The 12,002-nt window shown below is 36.5% G+C and overlaps 1 protein-coding gene across 8 annotated transcripts in view; it reads left to right on the top strand.

Moving 5' to 3' along the window:
- LOC129414754 (sodium/potassium/calcium exchanger 2-like) overlaps positions 1-12,002 on the top strand; it is a 46,486-nt gene that overhangs the window by 24,895 nt on the left and 9,589 nt on the right. For 4 of the 8 annotated variants that reach the window (XM_055169211.2, XM_055169277.2, XM_055169070.2 and 1 more), the window contains 2 exons: positions 10,012-10,092; positions 10,722-10,804. In XM_055169211.2, coding sequence (XP_055025186.1) covers positions 10,012-10,092; positions 10,722-10,804 — 164 coding nt within the window. Of the gene's footprint in view, positions 1-1,222; positions 1,274-10,011; positions 10,093-10,721; positions 10,805-12,002 lie in introns of all 8 variants that reach the window. The other 4 variants (XM_055168956.2, XM_055168896.2, XM_055169136.2 and 1 more) reach the window with 3 other exon arrangements.

Genomic DNA, 12,002 nt, shown 5'->3' with positions numbered 1-12,002 from the left:
AATATTCATGCACGTCGGGTATAAAGTGATTCAGGTAATTTTGGAAAGAAATGGACCCGAGAAGACCTCTAGCCTAAATACTTCGGTCGTAAGCCAGAAATGTAACACTCCTTATCATATTTGGTAAGTCCCAGGTGACTTGAGTCAGAAGTGGGCGGAGTTATGATAATGATCGTCATGTACACGTCAACAGGCTGAGGAAGTAAACTGTTGCTTACAATCCGTGTGTTCGTTATAGTCCAAGAATAGAGATTTAAATTGGAGACGATAACTCGCGTCATCATACTTTGGGATTTTTGTAATTTTGCAATCCGTTAACATAGCTCAGTGGTTTTCAAACTTGGGGCCGCGAGATGGTGCCAGGGGGGCCCCAGTTTTATGACATTTAATGAAATACATTAATTTATCATGAATTCTGTGAAATTAATCCTAAAAAAAATAAGGCTACTAACCAAGCACTACTTTTTTGTATAATTTAATGTTTTTTTTTTTTATTAAAATGTTGAGTTTTAGAACAGTTTTGTCACAAATTTTCTTTGGGGGGCCACGAAGGAATACACTGTACACAAGGGGGGGGTGCACGCTGAAAAAGTTTGGGACCCACTGACATAGCTAACACACTTACACACAAAAGAAAAAGTAAAATTGGGAATCGGATAATATGTACTCTTTACATGATTTACTTCACACTCAAGCCTGGCCCTATTTTTCAATCCTAATATAATCTTTGAGTGATTTTCACTGTAAATTGCACACAATAAAATGTTGTAATCAGTGCCTAAAAGATATTTTAAGATCCAAATTTTTGTTCATAACGTTCACATTTGCTTTTCTTTCTGCGTATGAACTCACATATCTCAATATAAGGTCTAAATTGTTTCTAGTTTTGTCTTGAGTTTCGTTTTGTGTGCACTTATGCGTGTGAGATCAGCTTAGCGAGGGATTGTTTTTGTGGCACAGTCTCATCATTCTCATTGACATTGATATATGTGTGTGTGTGTGTGTGTGTACCCCGTTGAAAAGCTCAGCTTTGCTGCTTGCCAGCATATGTTGTGTTTTTGATGGGATATAAGTATGTGTTTCAGAACTTTTCCATCATCACTAGTACCAAACCAGTCTGAACTACATTAGCATGCAATGTATTTTTCAGCAGGGTATTTCTGTATAGTAAATGTGCTGCCGTTTGGTGTCCTTACCCCTGTCTCTGTATGTGATATTATAGAACTGGGGACTTATGGCAAGCTAAAATATTATCACTCAATGACCGAAGAAGGTAAGAATCTTTCTGTCAACCCTCATCTTTCTGCCCTTCATCTCACCTCTTCCCACCTACCCATGATGCCATCTGTTTTTGCCTGTGGGGAGGAGAAGGTTTTCTTTTGCATTTTTAATTTGCTGACCTCTCTTGGCAAGATTTCACTAACATAAGTGCAAATCGTGGTTTCCATCTTTAATTTACTATCATTTCTAACGTCTTCCATTTTATTTGAGTTTTTTCTTTAAAGTGAGTTTTTTGGGTGGGAAAGCATAAAAATCACCTTTCACTAAGATAAAACTGATTATTATAATAAACACTACTCATAATGCAAAACATTTTTAGTAAAAAATGAACTATCACTAAACTTTTGTTTGTTATTTTCCAAAAGAGCTTTTGTATGACAGGAATAATAATAAACTGGTTTGTAATAAGTGAAGACGTTAATGGTGTTTGTGCAGTTGTTTAATTCTCCTCTGGTGAGATCGTGACAGATTTATTGTGTTCATCTTCTGTTATTTGCAGGTGATTTTAGTCGGTGTGGTTGTTGTTGTGTTGCCTTAGAGCAAACATGACATTAAATGTGATGTTGCACATTATAACACTGATTCAATGTCATTACCGATTTTTTTCCAACATTAATTGCAGGTGCAAAACTGATATTAATTTAATGCAATTAACACTGATGCATCACTGATGCTCAATGGTAGCTTGCCAAGCTGTTCACCTTTCATTTTCAACCAAATTCTGATGTAATGTATATATAGAGGGAATTCTTTATACAGAACCTGGAAAAGATGGCTTTTTCATTTTTTCAATTTAGGGGGGCAGGTGATGTTTGTAGTTTAAACCTGCTATACATTTCAAGGCAAACATTTGGAGTCGTACATTTTAAAATGCAATTATCGGAATACTTTGGCAGATGTACACAAATGTAATGGTGTTTTCCGATAAGATTGCTTCTGTTTCCAAAGCATTAGTCATTACTGTCTGAGACTGCTCGCCAATCCATAAGTGTAAGATAATGCGCCTGCTGAATTCAAACATGCATTCCAATCTAGTCTCACTGTTAATAGTATAAATACTTAACTTTCAAAACACAAAACATACTTTTTGGTGTGGATAGATGCTGCAAATGTATAATTTTTTTACAGCTAAAAACATATTTATGGATCTTTCACATCATAAAAATTGCTGTATAATTTTTATTAAACCATTTTAACGATAAAGGTTACCACCTTGCCTCTAACCCTACCCTAAATCTAAAAAAAATGTAATTTATTCTTTTTATATTTTGCAATGTACTGGACAGAAATGTGTAAGGAAATAACAATTTTAACAATACAGCATTTATAAGATATTTTGAGCCCCTAACACAGTCTTACGCAAAACATTTACTTAAAACCACGTTTTGTAAATAAAAGCATAACAGACACACTGTAAAAAAGTTAATGTTGGTTTTTCAAGTCAGTTCAACATACTATTTTAAGTTTTGACCTTTGAACAGTTGACATAACTTAAAAAAGCAAGTTGAAATTGTTTAACTTAATTTTTTAAGTTAAAGTAACGAATTTTGATTTGACAAAATTTTAATCACCATAATTCATGTTTTGGGAAATGTCTGTTTTAATCTGCTGGGGGTCAATTCAATCAAATGACACAAAACGCTGACGTCATTGTAAGCCAACTAGAAGGCCCTGGCGATTCCAACTTGAAATCTGATTGGTTAATGCAATGATTTCATTGCCATTTATCTTAAGCTAAAGTCACCTGCACTGTTCGTTCTGAAGGCCTAGGAAAATTTCTTTGACCCTGGCAACAGGTGTCAGCCACTGAAATATGATTGGATAAATCATAAATATACACTACTGGAAGCAGCACAACCAAGAGAAAAGCTATGAAATAAAAATAATAGACTATTATGGGATGCATTTAAAATACATTTAAGGACCTGACGGCCCACCAATGCAGCAAACAAACTAAACTAAATGTTTATATGGTTACAGGATTGTTATTCATTTTAAGCTTTTAAAGTGTAGTCTTGTTTAATTTAATGTAGGCTCTTTCAGTAGGCAAATGAGTAAACTGCCTTTATTATATACGACTGCTTAAAGTGCCAGACAGATCCAATATTTTAAAAAATGACATTTATTGCAGTGTGTCATGTAGCTATCCATCAATGTAAACGATGTACAAAGTAGTTAAACCAAATAGTGCATGATTAATAAAGTAATAAAGTCGGCTTCTAAAGTAGAGAGATGACTCTGAACCACATTTTCGAGTCATATTATTTTTGAATCTCCCGCCTGTTGTCTGTCTACGTATGAAGGCAATACTTTGCATAATCTCCCCCTACAGTCTTGCCCGCAAAGATACTTCTGCTAGTCAGTGTGTTAACATCATGTCGAGAAGACACTGTGTTTTGAGCTGTAAAGTTTGTGTTGCTTTCACTACCAAAGGATGAAGATGAGTAGAATCAGTGGTTAAAATTACTTTTTCAAGGTGGGATTTGCTAAACGTTTGGCTGTGAAGAATCAGTGGTTAAAATTACTTTTTCAAGACAGAATTTGCTAAACGTTTAGCCATGAAAGATATTTCAGTATCCACTTTATTTGGACCAGCATGCGTCTCCTAACCACAACCTGTAAGTTTGATTATTATGTTATGTGTTTATTTTCTCCCAAGTGTTCTGAATGTCTAATTTACTCTAATGTCTTATCAGGAAGTCGCACTAGCATCACATGTTACAGTTAAACAACGGTTTACTGTTTTGCTATGTCCCGTTTAGCTTACGTACTTGCTTATATGAGTGTCTGTCATAGTTTTTATTACTTGGACTAATGAGGAATGATGTGCATTGATGTCGGATTTCAAACTTGTAATATTTTGTCAGTTAGTTGAGCTAGCAAGCAACTAACACATGTTGTAGTTTAACTACTGTTTACTGTTTAGCTGTGGCCCGGTTAACTTTCATACTTGCTTACATGAGTGTCTGTTGTCGATTTTATTATTTGGATAAATGGGGAATGATGTGTATTGATGTCGTTTTTTAAACTCTTAAGGGGATCGCACACCGGCCGCGCAGCTCAGCGTCGCGTCGCATCGCGCCTAGGAGAACTCGGAGGTATTGTAAACCGGAAGTGCACATTAAATAGCGCGAGCTTCGTCAGATAGCGTCTACTTCAAAATGCTAAATATACGTTAGCAGCCAATCTTAGTCGTTAATGATTTGGGACAAATATGATGTTATTTAATGTTAAACCATGTGAGTGGCGCTCTGTGGCGCGACAGGGATTAGAACAACTTCCTGAGTCACAGCTGGGGTCCGCGCCGTTGTGTGTACACTCATAGAAAACAATGTGTTACATTTTTTTAGAACGGCGCGGCGCGGTGTGCGATCCCCTTTAATATCTTCTCAGTAAGTCATGTTAGCACTAGGTCAATACATGTTGCACTATTGTTGGTAGGGTGACCATTCGTTCCTGTTCCGCCGGACACGTCTCGAACAGGATTTCGGGTGTGTTCTCCCGAAGTCGCGTTGCTTGACCGCAAATGTCATCAAGGTTTAATATTTCGGGTTCAATTACAGAAAAGCAACCGTTACATTCCAAGGTAAGAATGAAGCTACAATGATTGTATGTCTTAAAAGAAATAAATCTTAATTTTCGAATGTATTTTAACTGAAATGTGAGAACCTTGATGGCGTATGCGGTCGAGCAACGCGACTTCCGGAGAACGCACCTGAAATCCTGTTCGGAACCTGTCCGGCGGAACTGGCACAAAATGGCCACCCTAATTGTTGGACTATGCGGCGACTGTGTCAGTTGACCAATCAGAGCCAAGTAGGCAACTGAAAGGTGGGGTTTAGGCAAACTGAATCTTTGAACGGCTTCGCATGAATTGTTGGGGATTTCTGAGAAATGGGGGTAATATTAAATTGATATGTTTTGAGAAATAACAGTGTTTTTTGACCTTGCATTGCATGGGATTACTTAACTATATGAGGAAGCTTAAAATTGGACCTGACTGGCACTTTAAATATGACAATTAAATGCTATAGAATTGAAATGCTAATGCTAGGATTTTAATATTTATACATATGAATACATACAAATTTGTACGTCTGTAAAATCATTTTATGTTTAGTCCTGTCAATACGTCGATATTATACGTTTCAGTGTTTATAAATAACGTAAGTAAAAGTACGTGTGGTACTTTACGTAAAAATACACGTGTATTCTCATGAGATCGTGTTGCATAGATACACAAATAGATGGTAAGAAATGTACGTCATGCCAGTGAGACGATAAGTGTGAGTCATTCTGTATCTAAAGTTATGCAATACCACCAGCACAGAGATAATTCAATAATAACACTCTCTCTCTCTCTCTCTCTCTCTCTCTCTCTCTCTCTCTCTCTCTCTCTCTCTCTCTCTCTCTCTCGTCTCTAACTAATGCAATTATGACTGAATCTGGTTATGGCTGAATTACCAAAGTCTCTTTGAGGATGCACAACATCCAAGGCAACAAAATGACAAATCACAATGTGTCTGTGTGTGTGTCACCTATTGACTGAATTCTAATTTTAGTTCCCCTCTCATCTTTGATGTTGTAATATTAACACTCAATATGGGCTGGAGTGGAAAGAACATGAGTAAATATTTAAGCTGACTCTGCTGTTTTCAGAGCTGCGATTAGAAACGCATGAGTTTTTTTGCAGAACATAACAGAAAATGAAACACGAATTACACAACCTAAATTTAAGATCTCCTGTGTATTTGCAAATCACTTCTTTCATGCAATTACAATTCGATGCAATTTGGTTAATTTATCAATATTTTATATTATGTGCCTAGTTAAGAAGTTACATTTTTAATAACTTACAAATGCAACCGAAATACATAATAGGAACATTTACTTCAACTTTTTAAAGTAGAGTAGAGTTGAAATTTCTGTCCCAATTGGAACAAACGAACAAAAAATACACAAATAAAGAAAAAATTAAGAAGGGGAAATGTCACAATAAATCAAGCTTAAGATGATTAGTCTTTTAGTATTTTGTGCCAAAATGTGTAATAGTGTAATAGACACTAGCAGATAAAAACAAACAAAACTGCGTAGATGGTGGAAAGACGTCACGTCAAGGAATGAGGATGTGGAGAGTGTCAGAAAAATGTACTTAATATCAATATTTTATTGTTGGCATCAACGCATCGCAAGAAATTAAATCAATGTATCAATCCATATCCATGTATCTTTACACTTCTATTCAATATGTGTGTTGTTTTTGTTATCCTATCTAGGTCAACCCTTTAATAACGTGTTTATTTTGAGAAACCCAAAAATACTCTGTTTAGATCAGTCTGCATGTATACTGAAATACCCAGCACTATAGGAACCAACAATAGCCTGTATCTATTATAAGACACAACAATACATTAACTGAGGAAGCAAACACTCACCTGCTTATAATAACCCAAAAATATATCACCTCTGTTTAATAAATTCTGTAAAGTTTTACCAAACACATTTCCCAAGTGTTTTCAGGAACAACAGCACAAAATATAGCTTAGATGAAAAGTATCAGTTTAATGAACAATAGAAAGTATTTATTAGATAACAGTTAATAGTATTTTCTATATAACCCATCTATTTGATGTATACAGCATGTAACATACAGTATACAGTATGTGTTGTATGAAACAGACAAACAGAATCAGAATGAGCGATTCTGCTGAAAGGTCAAAGAGATTTAATGATCTGGATGTTTGCCTCACACACATTATGTTCATTACTCTGAGCTTTAAACAATAACACACACACATGCACACATATTCACACACACATACACACACATACACTCCCACAGACAGATATACACATACACAGACACACTTAATCTAAATGTAGTGAGAAGTCAATAATTTCCCTGCTCTTACTGTCTGTCCACATACGCTTGAGTTTTATCGCCGCATTGATGGATCCTGAGAGTTGTGCAACTGTATTGACTTTGTTACGCTGGTCTGTTACTGTTGAGTTATATAGTAAATGAAAACTTTCGTAGTTGACCGTCTGGGTTAAGTACAGACCCGATGTAGGCCAGCTATGAGGAACCCACTTCTAGACAAAATAAATTTGGTTATGTCGTCTGAAAGTTATCTGGTATTAAATCGGGTGAGCAATGTCAAGAGTGATTGCGAGGTGTTTGCTCTTATTTATTTATTTATATTATTTTATTTATTGTTAGGCTATGGTTAGAAGTCTAGAACATTTTTACTGACAGCCCAAATTTTCCCTTGTTTTAGCCTAGATGTGTGGGTTGTGCCTTTTAAATGCAAAACTTGCTGGGTTAAAACAGCTCACCAGTCCAAACTTTATACAGGCGTTCCAAACCTTCTATACACCATTGGTTAATGACAGTGACATCATAGGTGGGTGGGACGTGTTGCTCCACCCACTTTTTACACAAACTTTTAGTTTCTTTACTCAGACTGTCCTAACCCATTATCACCAAAATGCGTACAAATAACATGCAGTGTGATTATCGTGCAATAGATACGCCAAATTCCAATTTTGCGTGCATATGTGTCCTTCCCGCATCTTTTTGTGTCATTTTATTTATTGGTTTCTCATTTGTTTTCTGTTTTTTTTTAGGAGGGGGGTTAAAATCAGGGTTTGGGTTTGGATGTCATTTTTTGTTACAAAAAGTTTCTCTAACTCAAAACCCAAGCGACATTGGTAAAAAAAATGAGAAAATAAATGAGAAACCAATAAATAAAATGACACAAAAAGACCGTTTCATCAGGCGCACGTGCGGTGACGCGATACGTGTCTAGTCCGAACTTTACTTCCGGTTTTTGTTTGTTTAATGGTCTGACTAGTTGCTGAGACTGAACTCTTAAACAAATACCTCGTCGAAAATAACAAATGTTTTGGGTTCCTATATAATCTATGTGTTGTTTATTTCGCTTGTTATATAAATAAACTACTTTAAAAGGACTTTGTTGTTACAGTATATATTCTTTGCGGAGTTTACCGGAAGTTACGTGATGACCACGAAAGCCGCTTGTTTATCTTGTTACTGCTGAAACTGTGTATAAGTGCAGGACGGGAAGGACTGGTGTATCATATGCACGCAATAACGGAATTTGCCGTATCTATTGCACGATAATCACACTGTGTGTTATTTGTACGCATTTTGGTGAGAATGGGGTGAGTTAAATACAACACAAAAACTTGTGCAGCATCCGAATATTTGGTGAAAGTTAAAAAAAATAATTATTGAATACAAAATTATTTTAACAACAAAGGCAAATATGCATTTACAGTGTAGATAGGTATTACAGGCTCAGCACAGTACTAATACATTGTTTAGAAAAAATTAATAAAATAAATAAATAGAAATCTGAAATTATAATTTACATGAAACTAAATAATGAGTAAAATAAAAAAAATTTAAATAAAGATAAATATTAGGGGCAGTATCACAATAAATTAAATGATGTCAATAAATAAAGCAGCTTCATAGCACTCTGTCCTTTCATCTTACTAAGGGCTTTGGAAAAACCATTTTAAATCATTTTTGAATACAATAAGTAGTGAGGGGGATTTAAAGAATCTACATTTATAAATGAAATATTTAATCAACCTTTACTTTTGTAGTTTTGTTATTGTTATGACACTTTTAAGGGCTGTTCACATTTCGCATCTTAAACCACATGGAAAACTCTTTTCCCAAGCTTTAGGTGCTTGTGCTCCTGTAGCGTCTGCTGTTGCTAAGCAACCATTAGCCGCCTTTCCATTCAGTAATGCAAATTTCATTGCTCCATCTATTTGTGTCAAAATAATAGACGATTGACAGATCGTATGGCTATGATCAGCTGTTTCTCCATCTCGAGTTGATACAGAATATATATAATGTTTTCATGACACGGTATTGATACCTAAAGGGTGAAGCTGATTGTTTGGTTCTTGTCACATGACCTGCGATGCGGACGCGGCATTCTGAAAAGTTTAAAGGGGCCATGGCATGAAAATGCTATGATTGGGTCCCCAGTGCTTCTATCAATCTAGAAAATGTGAAAAAGATCAACCCAGTAACTTAGTTTTGGTAAACCATTCTCTACAAGCACATGAAAAAATAGGTAGTTGAAATTTGGCTCTCCTTATGATGTCATAAGGAGCTCTTATTATTATAATACCGCCCCTTAATCTGCACTATCCAACCACAGCACTGACATTTTGTGCAGATTAAAGCACAATTGAGTTTTAATTGCAACAAACCACCATCATTGTGATTAGTGTTTGAATTTCATCAGCTCATTTGCATTTTAAAGGACACACCCAAAACTGCACATTTTTGCACACACCTACAAAGTGGCAATTTTAAAATGCTATAATAAATTATTTATATGGTATTTTGAGCTAAAACTTCACATATGTGCTCTGGGGACACTAAAGATTTATTTGACATCTTAAAAAATATTTTTAACTCACTATGTGACGCTTCCTATTTGAGCACACTTGCCGTGCATCTACATAACAACATAATAAACCTGTGTGCACAAAAAAAGCGAAATGTGAACAGCCTTCAGTCATCCATTTATCATTTTTGTGACCGCTACAATTGCTATTAATTCTGTCTCCAGCAAAAAAACATCATTACAAATACCACTACATATCTTTGACAAACACTCATTGGATATGCACAGATCGTGTAAGATATGTCGTAATCCAAATCACTCGTCTGTTATTCAGGAAAGTTTCGTGAGAAAGCGTCCATCCTTCACAAAATTGCCAAAAAGAAATGTCAGGTGGAGGACTCAAATGGAGTTGCTGGTAAGTGTTGTAGCATACAATTTGGTGCATTTCTTACTTTTTATATTGTGGGTGTATGTAAAAAAAGATGTTATTTATTGCAATACAATTTCAACATCTCATTTGAGTCTCTTTTTGCGGTGTGTTGAAGACATGCGCACACTTTCATCTCAAGTGGGAAATTATGCTAACAGTTTCACATTAGCATATTAGCATGAAAAGCAGGGCTGTCGAGAGCTTCTTTCTTTGATCTGATCTCTGTCCACAGACTCCACCACAAAACATCTTTTTAACGTTTCTATCGAATGCATTTTTTCCATCTGTTTTCGTTTTTTGGGGGGGTTGACCAATATCTCCTCACAAACAAAAACCACCATGGTATTGTCATTAATATTTACGTACTGTAGGGTGACCATACGTGCCATTTTCCCAGGACGCGTCCTGGCCTGGATTTCAGGTGCGTCTTCCGGAAGTCGTATTTGTCGACTGCATACGTCATCAACCTAGACCAGGACGCGTCCTGGGAAAATGGCACGTATGGTCACCCTACTTTATGTATTAAATATTTTTTCTTTAGACAAATTTAATGGGGCAGAGATCACATAAAACATTTTAACACGTTTCACTGTACATGTCTGTGTGTGTTGTAGATAAAAATCTGCCAAACAGCTCCAATGTAGAAGAGGACGTGACCCCGCCCATGAATGGCACGGCTGGACCAGATGGAGATACGGTGAGTTGCTGATACTGCAAATAACACACACACATAATCGCTCTCATCCCCTTCCACAGCCATATTCAGAAAGTGAATCATGGCTGTGACTTTGAAAACAAACGTGAAGGACTCGACGTCTGGAGTGATCACATTTAGCTGTCTCGCTCCTGCTGTAATGTGTCTCTTCACATTGTATCACACACACGCACAGAAACATACTGTCCTGTGCTATAGAGTCAGCATTCACATCACCATTCAGAAAATGAAGCGCTCTCATCCGATGCCCCCTGTTGGCACGGCAACATGCCAGCGGAACAGACGGCGCAGCGTGCGTGCGGCCCTCTCAATGTCACCGTGACAACCGGGTCACGAGAGATCCATCACTCATAAACCAGGTGCACACGCAGATACCATAGATCAGCCAAACATAAGACCGCTTTAGTTTCTTGATGGACTGAAGTACTGAATAGACTGAGGGATGTTCATTGTGTTTGGGGTTCAAGGGCGACATCTGTAACCATTGTGATAACTGACCGTCGGTGGTTAAATAAGCTGTACAGTTTACTCATTTGCATGTTAATATAGTCAGAACGTACAGCAGTTTTTATTATTTACAATTTAAATGATATCACGTTTAAAACGAATTTTGCAAACCAAATATAATTGTGTCAACATTTTATTGTTTTACTGTTTTAGTTAAAATTTTGGTATAGTATATTCTTACTGTGTGTGTATATTCCAACAAGAGCTAGCAGTCGTCTTGTGTAAATCCTCTCTGCGTGCATGTGGAGGATTGAACGCTACATTATTGATGAAGAGAAGGAAGGATTTCTTCTTTTAGGATTCTTTCATCAGGAAGTTACTAAAAAAAGAAAACAGATCTTCTGTATTTTTAGCAACTGCTGAGATATTCACAAACATCACACCATTGTCGCGTGTAATAAACGTTTTCCTTTTTATATCTTGTGATTTTTTTTACCTCTTGCATGTTTCCCAATTTAGCGTGTTAAATTTAAACGTTGCCTCTTGTGATGTCCCCCGTGTCATTTTTTGTCACGTTTCTATTATTATTCTACTATTTTGAGTTTCCCTGCGTGTGTCTGTAGGGAGGCCGTGGTGCTGTTTTCACACCCGCAGGAATGTTCACGAGTGTGTCGTCCTGATAATGATTCTGTTCCTGCAGGACGCCATCACGCCACACACACACAATAGCTAA

Source organism: Misgurnus anguillicaudatus, chromosome 21, assembly GCF_027580225.2.
Source record: "Misgurnus anguillicaudatus chromosome 21, ASM2758022v2, whole genome shotgun sequence".
In the NCBI taxonomy this organism is placed as follows: domain Eukaryota; kingdom Metazoa; phylum Chordata; class Actinopteri; order Cypriniformes; family Cobitidae; genus Misgurnus; species Misgurnus anguillicaudatus.
The sequence above is the reverse complement of the archived record's forward strand: the minus strand, read 5'-3'. Positions and strand labels throughout refer to the sequence as shown.